General features: G+C 41.4%; 1 protein-coding gene across 1 annotated transcript; it reads right to left on the bottom strand.

Moving 5' to 3' along the window:
- Positions 1–2,656: 2,656 nt before the first annotated feature.
- Positions 2,657–8,883, bottom strand: Shisa2 (shisa family member 2). The gene is made up of 2 exons (XM_005337570.5): positions 8,550–8,883; positions 2,657–4,804 (listed from the first exon to the last, which is right to left on the bottom strand). Exons 1-2 carry the CDS (start codon positions 8,881–8,883, stop codon positions 4,251–4,253), a joined length of 888 nt encoding a protein of 295 aa, XP_005337627.1. The 3' UTR covers positions 2,657–4,250.
- Between the last annotated feature and the right edge of the window lie 6,756 nt (positions 8,884–15,639).

Below are 15,639 nucleotides of genomic sequence, written 5' to 3'. Positions count from 1 at the left end.
CCGCAGAGGCTTCGATTGTTCTCTTCTTTTTTAAGCACAAAAAGGAAATGATCATGTTTTTTAAAAATGCATTGAGCCAATACTTCAAACACATTATCTACTCAGCAGTAATCCAGGGAAGTCCTGTAGAGCTGGCAAGTGCATGCCATGATTGTTTTCTCTCTGAATGACTGACAGGGTGAGTCTAATTTCTCTGCACACTGTCACCTCTGCCCCCACATACCAATAAGCGCCTCATGCACATGGCAGGCATAGAGATCTGCTCCATGTAGTAACATGGTAGTAAAATTACATATTTTAATATTAAAATTACATATTTTAATGACGACATTCTGACTAATCAGAAAAAAAAACAGATTAAGATCAGGGAAATAGTAATTCTGAAGTCAATTAAATTTATTCCTTGTTAATTGAATTTATTCCTTTTAGCATTTAGGAAGTTCAACCAACTAAAAGCAAACATGCTGTTTATTAACCTGCTAACCCATTTTAGTGAATCACTGAGAACAGTGTGGTAGGGATACTCGCACTAAAAGATCCCTCCGTTATTACTGGGTAGGAGTCAGACTGAGAAAAGAACATATCATTCCAATTTCTTTTCTATCTCAATGTGAGGCAGCATGCAAACCTTCTCTGCAGGTCAGTCCATTTGTGAACACCTGCTTTGACTGGTATCATGAACCTTTGTGTATATGTGTGGTATTGAACTCGGGGCCTCATGCATTCAGGCATGCCAGCCAAGTCCTCTGCCATGATCTACAGCCCCAACCTGGCATCATAAACCTTGTTCTAACATTTAGTGTTTCCTCAGGAGATGATTCTGAAGGAAACCCACATCCTAGTTCATAACAGAACAAGGTAAGTATGGGTCACAGAACTCATGAAGTAAAACTGTACAATCTTGAATGAATGAGCTCAAGATAAATTTAACAGATGAAACAGAATTTGTTAAGCTTGTGGAAACTTAAGAACAGGAAGGTTATGGGAAGGGGCCTGTTGCAGAGTGAATATGCTAAACCACATTTGTCTTAGTGGTCTTCTCACCACTTGGCTGTTGACATCATTATTTAATTCATTTATTTTTGGCAATGCTGGGCACAAAACACAGGACCTCCAGCATATTGGACAAGAGCCACATCCTGGACATTGAGCCACATCCCCAGCTTGAGAGAGGGTATATTTTAATTTTCTTCTGCAGTAGCAGAAATTATAGACTTGTAATCTCCACTCTTTAATAGACACAGGAACTTCTTTCTTGCAATCAAAGATCTGATTTTTCTCTTTGAAAAACAGAGATTCCCCTGGAACTATTATGAACCAACAATAAAGATTTAGAGACCTTAGAAAATGTGCAGCAGCAAACTAGTTTTCCATAGACTGTAAAATATTTCTACTGAGTGGAAATTATACCTTGCAAGCTCAGATTTTTTATATTTCATGACAGCAAGGAAGATACATTTAATCCAGGCATTTGAACACCTGTTTTGCTAAATTTCTCTAATTCCTAAGATTGAACCAAAGGTCTGAGATTGCTTCTCATGGTGTTTTATGTTTGTAAAGACCCAGTAGCATTCACTGAGTGGAAAAAAAAAATCTCATTTCATTTATTAAAGTGCATTTTTACTTTCATTACCACCACATAGGAAAAGGAGGAAAAAGTAACAGTCTTGTAACAGAGTAGCAAATATTGCCCACTCCTGTGTTTTAAAAACGCCTTCCAAACTGGCATGCCTCTAATCCCAGCAGCTCAGGAAGCTAAGACAGGAGTATCACAAGTTCAAGGCCCACCTTAACAATTTAGCAAGGCCCTAAGCAATTTAGGGAGACCCTGTCTTAAAATAAAAAATTAAAAAGATCAGGGATGTGGCTCAGTGATTAAGCATCAATCTCCAACCCAAATTTTAAAATAATGAAAAATTTAAAAGCCTGTCAAGAACATCACAGAGGTGACTCCTTTATCTAGTAAGGAAAAGGCATCAGTTTAAAGACTAGCCACCTATATAGTCCATGGGCAAAATACAGCTCACTGACTGCTTTTTTAAAGCCCAGGAGCTTAGAAGGGGTTTTACCTTTGGAAATGGTTGGGGACATTTTTTATAAATTGTCTTTATGACATATGACATAAATATATACTATACATAAATATAGTATATTCTATAAAGTGTTATTGGAGTCCAGCCTTTCCTATTTACATTTATAGCTATATTTGTGCTATTACTTTAGTTGAATGGCTGCAAAAAAGCCTAATATATTTACTCTCTGGTTCTTCACTGAAAATGTTCATCAAGCCCTATGGTGAGCGATTTCTAAGGTCCCTTTCTTCTAAGAAGTAAACTTTACTTCCTTAGGTAAGCAGAAATTCTCTGTCAAAAACAATACTGGGAATACAAATTAGCTTGATGACATCATGATCCCCAAAGAACTGCATCTTTTGTGTTGTCAACAGGTCCCACAGAATATGTAAAATGATACTTACTGACTCACACACAGAACATGCAACCAAACCTCCTAGATACTGATTACTTTTAAAAGTAGTCTCTTGGTCTAAAAAGCAATATTTTATGATTTTTAGTAATTGTATTTTATTAACAGATTTACTAGAACATCTGAAAAATCACCAAGTATAATGAAAACTTTTTAAAAAAGCCCAACTCTCTTAGAAATTCACACCATAAAATATTTATTAATAAGTAATATGATTTTCCCCTGCCTTTGGTTATTAAAAACTATGATTGGGTATCTTTACTGATACCCGTTGCCAACAATGGCTTAACATTATTCAGTCATGAGATAGATGATAGAAGAATAGATGACAGGTAGCCACTGACATAAATGTGTAAAAGACCGTATCTTACAATGATTTGTTTAATTACAAATCTTTGTTTTGCTAGCAGTTGAAAATTTACTTGCATATACTTAAAACTTTTAATAAGTAATACACAAATAAATTCACTTGATTTTGGCAATTCAAAACATTGGCAACGAACACAGTGCTTATTGAGGCCTGAAAAAGAATAATAAGAACTGTGGGGAAACAAAGGCAATATCTCTTTGAAAAGTTTTTCTCTTGACTTAATAGTCCTTATTCCTTGAAAAATATGCTACTTTTGCTAACAAGAGTATAAAAGCCTTATGATTTGCAAAGTAATGCCATGTCTGAGGTTTAAATTTCACTCCACGTCTCAGGTTATAAGTGAGAAGGTATACAAAACATTCCTTTGAGTTTTTATGATTAAAACACAAAAAAAATGTTTTATCAGATCCAGGTAGAAACACTGGTATTCATTTATAACTATGCCCTCACTGCTACATAGACAAGGGGATCTGAAAATCAAGCAGAACACAATGCCAAGCCATATGCATGGCAAAATTAAAAGCAACCCAGAGAAGTAGTAGGTGATGGTTTTATGATTTCAGTATTTTAAAAAATCCAATTACTTCTCAGACATCCCAGTAAAGCCAGAATACTGAGATACCATCAAGAAAGGGATGAATGGTTTCATTACTCTACCACCCACTACTTCAAGATTAAAATAATCCCAGAGTTCTGAAATGTCCTCATTTGTTAAGGAACTACACGATTTCTTTCAGTCTCTTTATAATGTAGAAAATCATTTGGTAATAAGGTCTCTACACAAGGTAAAAAAAAAAAAAAAAAAGCACAAAATAGGGCAAAAAAGCACAAAAATAGACAAAATATATATATCTTTTTACAATGAAATAAGATGTGCCTATGGAATAGTGAGACTGATGACTAATCTCATAGAGTTCAAACTGGTTTCTTTTTATAATAACTGAGTTATTCATGTCTTCCCTTCACCTTAGATGCTTGTAAAAAAAAAAAAATGGCCCAGGATAAAGGGAGGTAAGTATTCTGTTCTTGTATAGTTAAAACCCAACAACAAAAAGAAATAATAATGATGACATATTAAATCCCTTAATTCATCAGTGTACAAAATTCTTCTGATACCACACCTCAAGGGCACTTAAGGGCTCAAGCATCTGTCACATCAACAACACAGGTGGCGGCTCCAGTGGATGTTATTTGTCCATCATGAATCCATCCATACACTGGGAGGAAACACATCCAGAAACGCTAATTCAGAGACGTTTCCTACAGTTCTGGGGGCAAATGAAGCCACACAAAACAACTGTGCCATAAATACCATTGACATGCACAGGCTTCCATCTGAAGAATCCACCCCAGTTTTTCTCAGCCTCATAAAGGAATCCAGTGGGTGACTTGTGAGCTATACAGTCACTGCAGGGTACATCTTCTGTTCACTGCTAGTGTGGGGGAAGGAGGACTGAATCTGCCTGTAGCCAGGCTGTAGGCCATCCATGAAAGGGGGCACGGGTGTCATGGGCACAGAGTCATGTTGCACCGTGTACCCCACATATGGGGGATGTAGGTACTGCCCTTGATGTGGCACAATCTGGGTTGCCTGCTGACAGTTCAGCACGGAGAAATTTGTGGGCATGTTAACATACACATTGTTCATAGTCCCCTCAGGCAAGCAACAGTTGGTCTGTGACCTTGTTGGGGGTGCCCGGGCCCCTGAGTTGGCACTGGAGCTGGAACTGGCAGCTGTGCTGGACTGGCGGGAGGATGACCCCCGGGAAGTGCTGGCGCTGGGAATCATGGGGATGGTCTCCATCAAGCGGTTGGCCCCCGGGGCTCTGCTCTGCTGAGGCTCCTGCTTCGGCCGGAGACATCTGCAGCAACAGGCTGCCACGAGGGACCCCAAGATGATAAAGGCCACAAACACAGAGCCGACGATCAGGAATGGCACATAGATGGGCACTAGAGAAAAGGACAGAAACATTATGACTTACTATAAGAATGCAGTTAAAATGGGTGACTGGTGGAGGCCACGATAAATAAGCCACACTGATATCCAGAATCAAAGGACCTAACCTGGACTGGTTAGTCCACATGTTAGCAGTACATAAGATGCACCATCTTTTACCAAGTATCCAGGAGAGGTGCCAGGACCCTATGGATATGCTAGATTGACTCTCAGAAAGGAAACTGTTAATATTTACAGTTAAAGTCATCAATTATAATGATTGAGACATACCCAAGATGGCAAAACATGGGCTTAAATTATTAAAATTGCTAGGATTCTAATCTTCCTATAATAATGGAACTACCTAAGTTTAAATCTGCCCTAGCAGATTTAGTAGGATGTACCAAATAATAATGAGTTTGAATTTCTTAAGTCTTTCTTTTTTTTTTTTTCAGGAAATTTTCTTACATTCCTTGAAAATGTCTTTTGCCATTTTTTTTTTTTAGCAAGTTCTTTTTCCAAAAGTAGATAAATAACAATTTAGGTCAGACTCTGAGCCACTATTATTTCCAAAAAAAAGAGTATAATGCATGAGAAATCAAGGAAGGGTTTAAAAGTCTCCACAAATCTAAAAAAGTTCATCTCACAGAAATTGAAAGTAGAATAGTAGTTTCCAGAGACTAGGGAGAGTAGCAGGTAGGGTCCGGGGATGGAAAGACTGATCAATGGATACAAGTTAGTATTTAGATAGGAGGAATAAGCTCTGGTGAGCTAGGTAGGGTGAGTACAATTTAAAAACAATGCACTTTATATCCCAAAACATCTAGAAGAGGGCAATTTTGAATGAATTCATCATCACCCAATTTTTACATGAATGAAACATCACCTTGTGCCCTATAAATATGTACAATGACTATGTGTCAGTCAAAAATAGCAGAAACTTCTACACACTCCTGTCTGTTGAAGGGATGGGTCCTTGGGTGAGGCATCCTGCCCAGTGTGGGGCATCTAGTGATGAAACTGTGATGTAGAAGAAAAAGTATACTGAGAACAAATATCAGGAACAAAAATCCATTTGTTCTACAAAGGAGTTGCCCACCAAGGGCCAAGAAGGCATGCAGGAAGGATGAGGGTGCAGGGAGGATGCCTAGAGGTTCAGTTGCACCCAAGGTTGTATGCAAAGTCTGTAGAGGAGAACCATGGTATTTATCATACTCAGCATTTATTTAGGTTTTATTCTTGAAAAATAAAACCATAAGATTAAAAAAAACACTTTACTAAAACCAGTATCGAATTCCATTTTTTAAATTATTTTCTTTTTTTTTAAAAAAAAAAAGTCTTTTGGGAGTCACAGAGACGACACTTTAGAAAGTAGGCTGTTGGGGGCAGAAACAGGAAGAGGAAACCTGCAGAAGAAATCTGAGCCACTTCCGTAGAATTCCACTCCATGCTTTAGAACCTGGTATGTTTTTGATATGTTCCTGTCCCGCTTCTTTTTCTTTTTTTCTTTTCCTTTTTTTTTTTTTTTTTTTGCAGGTACTAGGGACAGAACCCAGGGCCTTGAGCATGCTAAGCAAGCATTCTACCTCTAGCTGCATCCCCCAGACCTCCCTATTTGATTGAAAAATACACTGGATCTTGCCTTGGCTAACCACAGTGCCAGCACAAGATCAGATGGGCAGCATTTTAGGAAGAAGCCAATACCTCTGAGGTCAGATCTGCAAATACCCTTTGACTGTCCCTTAGTGCAGTGGGCTTTTAAATTATGTTCCTTTGACTGTTGTATTCCTGGAATCAGTGTTTTTAGAATCCAGCATCACCTGGAATCATTGAGAAATAATACCTTATAAGTAAAACCTACTTTTGAGTAATTTAGCCAAAGGCTGACAATGAAAGATCTCCCTGAATCTCACTGCTGAGCAGAGCCAGTTCTATATATAGTGTCCATTCTGGCAGGCAGAGTATTGCTACAGTGTGCAACATAGCCGGCCTGAGGAAGCAGTACTACTCTGATTACACTATCACTGCAGGCTAACTATGAAGGGCTAGAGCAGTGGATGCCCAACTTTTTCCTACACATACTATAAACATGTCATTCTCTACATTAAGACACCAGTCCCAAATATGTTATCAAGAGGTAAACAAAAAAATAGTAAAAGAGAAAAATAATAATAATTTACCACCAACACTAGAGCAAAAACTAGCTCAAACCAGTCTCAGTCTACATAATGAGTTTTGGGGAGAAATAACTGTTCTCTTTCCAGGATTTTTAATTGGAAGTGTAAATAATTACACAGGGGTAAAGAATGCAGGGCTACTATAAGCCCCACTCCCCCCACCCCCCACAGGCTTAATTAGGCAGGTCGTCCTTCCTCACTGCTGAGGCTATGTGAAAGAAACAGGATTTAAGGAAATAGATTTAAAAGAGGCATGAAGAAGGCACCCATGCACAACACAAGCATCAGGACTAGTGTGATGCCTGCTGATCTGTCCAAAGCCATCCCAACTTTTAGAGATCATTAATGGGCCCAACTTAACAGACACCTTTTTGTAGCAGTTTGGGCTTTGGCTCATTTCTCCAGGCTTTATTCCGAGGCCACACACTTTGCAAGGCTGGGCTTGCATTTTAAGATGACACCTTTTCTAGAATTACCCTCAGTTCTCCTCTCTTCAGATTCAAGGCAGAGCATCAAGGAGTAGTATGATAATAAAATGCTTCACTAAGGAGAATGACACTGAAAAGAACTGTCTCTTACCAGGCCAACACAGAACCTACTTGGTGTCAATGTCCTGGCAGTTCTACCCCTGGGTGCTGGTATAAAGTCAGTTAATTAATACAACTACAGAAAAATGAGACACCATGTCTGAGACATGCTTGCCATTTGACTCTACCCCTCTCCAATCCCAAACTACACACTCTTTCTCTTGCAAATAAATGCAGACTTTCCAGGGAGGCAGTCTGGGAAGGCTTCCAAAGAGTGGAGGAAATGTAACCTATCAAATTCTTTTGTAGGTTTGTTTATTTTCCAAATCTGGCTTTGGCAATTAAAAAATCTATACACACACCCACATGCATCTATACACATGCACCCATATATGTGTACATATACACATATATGGGTGCATGTGTGTATATGTGTGTGACTGTATGTATTTATGATCATATATATAATTTTATATACATAAATTTTTTAAAAATCTTAAGACACAAAGAGCAATGTCACACCTACCAAGTCCATGTGGTAAGGAGAGACCCAGCCAGGGCAGGGGGGAGAGGTGCAGACGGTTTGAATTCCCTGAGGTCTGGTAAAGTGTACATCACCCACTCCAAAAACCCCAGGAACTGCCTTCCTTCGGAGAAGCCTTCAAGGAAGTTCTCACCATGTCCTTGTGTATCCCCAAGATATTAAGTCCTAGGCAGACAGATCACACGGGAGGGGCAGAGGACCCTGGACAGAAGAAATTTGGGAGCTGTGTGTGGCCACATTGCGGTAGGTGTGTGATTTGTTTCGGAAAATCTAAGCCTTGCCACCCCTTAGCGGACCTATGGGGAAACTGAGGCCAAGGGCAACGAATTGGTGCCCTACTTCGCACAAATTAATGGATGGGAAAGAATGTAGGCTCCACCTCCTGGTCCTAATCCCTTTCCTGAAATCTCAGGGCTCCTAACTCCTTCTCCTTCTCCAAGTTCTCAGATCAGTGCCCTCCATGCAAGTCCAACTGCTCTCCCCTTTCGCACAGGGCCCCAGGTAGCCCTACCTGCCGAGCCGTCGGGGCTGTCTTTGTCCGCCCGACCAGGCTCACCCGCGCCCTGCTGGCGGTCGTTGTCACAGCCACCCTGGTCCAGACGCGCCTCGGCGCTAGAGCAGCAGTAGCGCAACGCGCAGCTGCCGCAGCAGATGGTGGCATCGCCGGCGTCGAAACGCTCGGGGCACTGGAAGCCTATCCGCCAGACGCCCTGCGCGTCCAGCCAGCCGTGGCAGTACTCGCCACTGGCCCGCGCCCCCGCCGCCAGCAGCGCAGCCAGCAGCAGCTGCAAGAGGGAAGCTGTGTTCAGGGAGGAGGCGGCGGATGAGTGGCGTCCGCCCCACATGGCACCACCCTGGGCGCAGGCGAAGAGTCTCCGGAGAACACAGAGTATTCTCGGAGAACTGTGTGCCCCGTGAATACCGGGACTCTTCGCTGACTATCGCTTCGGCGGCGTTTTCCACAAAAGGCACTCCCCTCTGCCGCGACCTCGGGAGCTGTGGACGCCAGGCTGTAAGGCTAGGGCTCCTAAGTCATTCCCTTCGAAAGCTGGGAGACCAGGTCCCTTCCAGGACTTGCCGTCCCAATGGCACTAGCTGTTTGGGAATTCTCGAGGTGCAGAGTCAGAGGACGTCCGGGGCTGCTGTCCCTCAATCCCTGGAGGCTTCACGCGCAACCAGACCCTCCCCGTGCATCCTCGAGGGGACGCTCACTGGAGCCGACGACTGCTGGGCACTCCGCTGCAGATCTGAAGCCAGGTCACTGCCCTGGGGCTTAAGCGTGGGAGTCCGGTACGCGAGTGGGGTGCGTCTCCCCTTCTTCATTCACCTCGCGGGCAGCCAGAAACCGCAAAGAAAGCGGGCAGCGCGCGCAGGGTTCCGAGCAGCAAGTGCAGCGGCCGGCAGCGCTCAGTCTCCGCAGCTCCGAACTGCGTCCACATGGCTTCGGCCACGCCGCCCGGGCAGTCCTCGGCGTTGCGGCTCCCACGCTCCCCTGACCGGTCAATCCTCCCAGCGCCTGCCGCCCCGGGAGCGTCCAGGACACCGGAGGGGGCCCGGCGGACCTCCCGCTACCGCCCGGAGGGTCTGCCCGGCTGGCGGCCGCCGCGGCTGCTGCTGGGCGCGGGTCCAAGCGAACTGCTGGTCCGTGGCTCCTCGATTGCAGCGCGATTCCCCCGGCGCCAGGCAGCCTCCGTCCGGCTTTCCCTCTCCCCCTCGCTGGTGCGCCCTCAGGAGGTGAGCGCCAAGAGGAGCCTCCCACGGAAGTTTCAGTCCTCGAGGCTCAGGGAGAAGCCGAGCTCCGCGGACGTCTGCACACTCTGTGCGCTCGGCGCCAGACCAGCTCCGACTCGACTTGGTGCCGCGCTGCGCGGTGCTCTTATGAGAGGCCAGGGACTCCCTGGCGCGCATGCGTGCTGCGCGGGCTTCCCTCCTCCCCTGGACGTCCAGAGGCGCCCGGCAGCCCTTCACTTTCGGACACCGAAAGGTGTGGCCATGGGCAGGCAGAGGCTGGCTAGAATCGGCGCGGGAGAAAACAACTTAAGCAATCCAAGCCTTGCTAGCACAATAACGACAGTGGTGATGACAGAAGCAGCCCAAACGTGCTTAGTGAAGATATTTGGTTCTCAAAACTTCCCAAAGGATTATAGTCTCTTTTAGATTTACAGATGATGAAGTCGCCATTCAAATGACCTGTGCCTCTCACCTTCCAGCCGCTGATATCCTGGCCCACCAAAGGAAACACTCGGTTGTTCGTGGCAGCGTTGTCCTTCCTGGGCTGCTGCGTTGGTTTCCACCACAAGGAGCGTGGACGAACTAAGAGACATCCCAAATTTGGCTCCCGACTGAATGAGTTGTCACTTTATTTTTTCTGTATCTGGGTGTCGCGATTGAACAGATTTCAGCAGAAAGGTGCCTCCTCCGTCCAACATTCGGTCTCAGTGGTTTAGACAGCTGCAGCCTGGACGAAAACGAAGCTCAGACACACCAGAAATTCGGCATTGATGAAAGAGAAATTAATAGCTTCTGTCTTTTCGGAAGCTGGAAGAACAGGTGCTGACGCTATTAAAGCAACCGCGCTTACTTTTAAAGGTAGGGTAGTCAGAGGATCTTGAATTTTAGACCCGGCCCTACCAGTAAAGAATTCTCCAGTGTTGCTGTTCTCAGTTTCTTCGTCTATGAAGTGGAGCAGAGGATGTGATGAAAATTAAGGTTCCTTCCAAGTCTACAACCACAGAATACAAAGCAGTTTTATTCATAGCAAAGATGCTCTGGTTTAAACAACCATTGGACACTTAATGGGAAGCCTCAAACGTTAGTCACTGTTCCCCCCAACAAAGTCAAATAAAGAATAAATTCTACTCCAGGTTCCCCCTCCCTAACACCTTATTCTTTTCTCTAAATCTTTCTCCAAGTACTGCACTTTATTTCTTGCAGGTCATTTGTTTATTTTTTAGCTACATAAAATTATGAATCTAAATATACTATTTACTAACTTAAACTAATAAGTTAACAAAATTTCAGTATCGATGTACTATTAACCCAACACATGCAAAGCACTGTCAATGTACTTTGCTTTGTGTTGGGTCATAGGGAGTCACCAAAGTGTCAGATATTATTGCCATTCCCTCAAACAAGCCAAAGGTATCTGAGGTAAAACAAATAAATTAGACAACGAATTGAATAAGCAAACATGAGTATGATAAAAATCTATGAGCAGTGATGTTTAAGGCCCATGTAAGGGGTTAATGTGAGGGAGAGAGCAGAAAAACCACCAGAGGACTGGGACTTAAAATTAGGCCAGGAGAAGCCAAGGGGAGACTTCATTTTTCAGATGTGTCACTTTCTTAGAAGATACTATTAGCTCTCATTTATTGAGAGCTTACTGTGTTCCGGGCATTGTGCCAAGAGTTTCACATGCACGATTTCATTAAATCTTTACAGCTACCCCATAAAGAAGACATAATTACCATTCTCATTTTACTAGCAAGGCTGACTTTCCCCATCCGTATGGATAGAATGTCAATTTGCCTGAACTTACCTACCTAACCCCAAAGCCTGCCCACCATACCGCTAGTAGCTCTGGGGTCCACTGAGGGAAGCCTATGATTGTCTGAGCTGAGCATCAATCTCCACATGGTTAAATATCATTTTCCCATGACAGCTTACATTGATTTGTGTGTTATTATGTGTTATTTTAAATGTTTTATTTAAAAACAAATGATGCAGAAGATTTGTACTTAATACAGGCAGTACTGAGTATAGGCAGTACCTATAATCACACCCTCCACCCACTCTCCATTTATCCCTTTCTCCAAAACACCCACAATTTGTCAAGAGTTTGCTTATGAAGAAAAAAATGATGGGGCCGGGCTGTAGCTCAGTGGTAGAGGGCTTGCCTAGCACGTGGGAGGCACTGGGTTCAACTCTCAGCACCACATAAAAATAAATAACGATATTGTGTTCATCTACAACTAAAAAAAAATTTAAAGAAAAAAATGATTGAGCATTTCATATTGGAATTGATTGGGTAACCTGGTAGTGCTGTTGTGTTTTTTTTTCACCCCCAAAGTCTACTTTATAGCTGGTGAACTATGGAACTTAAGCAAATTCATCCTCTTTTTTAAAATTGTTATGTCTTTTATTCCTTAAAAGTTAAGGAAAGATGATCTATTTCATTGCTACGTCATATGGTAAATGTCTCTAGTACTCAGAGTTCCCTTACATGGCTCTGCCTCTTCCCCTAACTTATCTTTATTTTTCTTTGTGTACTTAGTAGGTTGCACTGAAATTTTTCAAAATAAGTTGACAATTACTTATGAACTTCTCTATGGGACTTGCTCCTGGGAGATATTAAGATGGTTTTGTTCCCTACAGAGGAAATAAAAAGAAATTTCCTCACTGTCCTTAACAGACAGTCTAAACTATTTTACTAGTCTCTTCTGAGAAACTATAATACTCATAACACACAGGTAGTGGCAATAATGATCTATTACAATCAAAACTAATGTCATCTACCAAAATATATTTAAACACATATGAAAGTGTGTTTCTACTTCTCTTTTAAGAAGTTGAATTCTCTAGACTTTAAAAGTTGCATTTTTAGCATTTGCCTTTCAGTGTGTTGGTATATATATAAATAAAATATAATTCATGATTTAAAAACAGACCTCTACATCTATCTTCACTAGAGCAAGTTGAAAATTGTATAGCTAAAGAACTGTAGTTATAACTTTGCTAACTGAAGTTGGTACAAATCGTATGGAGGTAATCAGATTTCATTCGGCTGGCAGTTCTAAAAGCTGCAAGCTCTACTTTGTTTTTCTTCAAGTTTCAGCAAGATCAGAAGGTTCTTGCTATCTGTACCCCCATCAGCAGTCTGTTTAGGGAGAATGGCTTTCACTAGGTTCATTCATATTTTTCCTTTCTTTTTTTTTATAAATACAAGCATATTCAGAATTCACATTGGGTTTACTAAAAGTTCTTTTAAGTGCTTAGTATGTGTTACCAAAAGGGACCTCAAACCTAAAGAAATATGCTAATTTAAATTTCTTGTAATTTTGTCTCATGATTGCTTAAACTGCATATGAATATCAAATTTGCACAATAAATTTTTTGGAAAAATATCTTTCTTTTTGCTTTAAATTTTCCATCCTCTTTCATCTTCCATCTTTTTTATTGTAATGAATACACTGATTTCCAGAAAAATAATTTCCATATTTTGAATTCTTTTTTTCTCATAGATCATTAACTTCAGACATTTAAGAAAATTCTTTCCCTTTATCCTCCCTACATCTTACCCCATTGTTTTACTTAATTCCTATTTTGATGTTTATTATTGTCATCTTTTCTTTTGGAAATATGGAGTGAAAGAACATTCAGGACTGTTAATAATGCCTTCATGTAATGGGGGGGGGCTAAGCAGAATCATCATGTGACAACACAAAGATGATAGCAAATATTTGCAAATCATGTACATTCATATATTTTTCTAGTATCCAGAATATATAAAACTCTTACAACCCAAGAACAAAAAGACAACCCAATTTACAAATGGCTTAAAAAGTTATTTCTCCAAAGAAAAGCTGATGATCACATGAAAAGATGTTCATTTTTACCACTAGTCTTTAGTGAACTACAAATCAAAACCACAAGATACCACTTTGCTCCCACTAGGATAGAAAAAATAATAGAAAATAGTGTTGGTGAGGAAGCAGAGAAATTGGCACTCTCAGACATTGCTAGCAGAAATGCAAAATGGTTCAACCTGTGCAGAGCAGATACTTCCTCAAAAAGTCGGAAATAAAGTACTATAAAACCCTGAAATTACACTGGTGTTTATAACTCCTCAGATGTGTATGAGCTATTCCCCCTACAAACAAATGGTGTCCTTTGCTTCAATTCAATTCCGAGACTACCCAGAGATGGAATCAGATCCCACATACAAATCTACGAAAATTTAGTTAATAAATTAGGCACAGTAAGAGATGAACACTAATAATAAAATAGAACAGTGATGACAATATATTGTAATAAATAAAAGCATCACTACTTTTGTGCTATGGGATAAAAGAAAATAGGACTACTTGGACATAAGCATTGTAGTAGCATGACAATTGACGTGATTACCAAGATGGCTACAAGGTGACTAATGGCTAGGTAGGGAGATGCTGGACAAAGGAGTTCTGACCTGGACAGAAAGGGATAGTGTGAGATTCCATCATGCCACTCAGAATGGCATGCAATTTCAAACATATGAATTTTGGAGTTATGGAATTTTCCATTTAATATGTTCAGACCAGAGTTGGTTTCCAGTAACTGAAATCCATGAGAATTGGGGACTTCCATACAGTTTTCCATGACCCCATACCCACAGACTTCTATTTGAGACTTAAGGTGTGATAAGAGAAAAATTCTGAGATGTCCTCAATTTAATTATAAAGGGCTGGAAGAGGAGGAAAGGTGGGAGAAATTAACCAACTCCAGGCAGAAAAAAAGATTGCTTCATAGTCCTGAATATGTTAAAGCAACTCAGATTCCTTCACAAACGCCTTAGATGCCGCTGCATCTTGCTTGCAACCCCAACCAACCCAGAAGCAAAAAGTACTTCTCCTTATAGATGCTCATCTTATTCCAAAGCCCTTCCCCAGATTTTCATTACGAAGAATGTTCTTAGCTCTGGTCCAGTAGACATTTTCCCAACTGCTACCTATCTCTGATGCTGGGGACCTAAGAACTTGTCCCAAGAATGTTTTTTTTTTTTTTTTTTTTTTTTTTTTTCATTCTGGCTAGCATCTGTAATGGCTCCATAAATCCTTTATTTCAGAAATCTCTCAGTCTCAAGAGTTTGGATATAGCAGATAACAGAGATCTGCAATGAAAAAAGAAAAAGAAACTAGCTACTTGAGAAAGTGACTGGTGCCAGCTTAACAAAGGAAGGCCGCTCGCCTATGGTAGTCTTCACTTTGGGGACCTAGTATTGGTGTGCAATTTCACGGCCAGTGTCATCCATGTCACCCGGGGTTCTGCCCTCTGGAAAGGAGGAACCCTTAAGAGGTAGAGCCAGGACAAGGAAACTGCTCAGTTTGGTGGTCACCAGGAAGATGTCTTTGAGAAACCTGGGGGTACTTCCCAGGACTGAGAAGAATTTCTGGGTATGGTGGGGCTTGTCCCTGGAAAGCAAGAGGTGGAGAAATGTTTAATACTTGTATAGTATGAAGCCATGCTGTTTAACATCCAGGCTGAAAAACTAGATTGCTTAAAGATAATTTCATATTTTTTTTTATTAAAACAATTCAGAAGACACTTTTGGATCCTAGGTTCCTTGAGATTTCTCAGAATGAAAAAAGAAAAAGAAAAAAAGGAAGTTCCCTTTATCCTGCGTGTTTAGATTTGATATAAATAAAAATTTCCATTATCAAAGCTGTCTCACCAGTCTTCAGGTAAAAATATAAAAAGATAAAAGAACCATTGTGCTTCTTACATTAGCAGGAAAGGGAATGATGGAATTCACAGTGTAGCCTCACAGTGGTAGTAATTATTCCCATCCAAACACATTAACTTTTCCAAACCAAGTGCAACCCCTTCTCCAGTTTTACGGTCTC

The sequence above is a fragment of the Ictidomys tridecemlineatus genome, chromosome 6 (assembly GCF_052094955.1).
Source record: "Ictidomys tridecemlineatus isolate mIctTri1 chromosome 6, mIctTri1.hap1, whole genome shotgun sequence".
NCBI classification, from domain to species: domain Eukaryota; kingdom Metazoa; phylum Chordata; class Mammalia; order Rodentia; family Sciuridae; genus Ictidomys; species Ictidomys tridecemlineatus.
This window is presented reverse-complemented; position numbering and strand designations above follow the sequence as displayed.

Bases quoted from the DNA above. Each gene is read 5' to 3' on its own strand.
- Shisa2 (XM_005337570.5), bottom strand. From the start codon at position 8,883: ATGTGGGGCGGACGCCACTCATCCGCCGCCTCCTCCCTGAACACAGCT. The intron at 4,805-8,549 runs GTAGGGCTACCT...CCTTTTCTCTAG, and splicing joins CAGCCCCGACGGCTCGGCAG to TGCCCATCTATGTGCCATTC.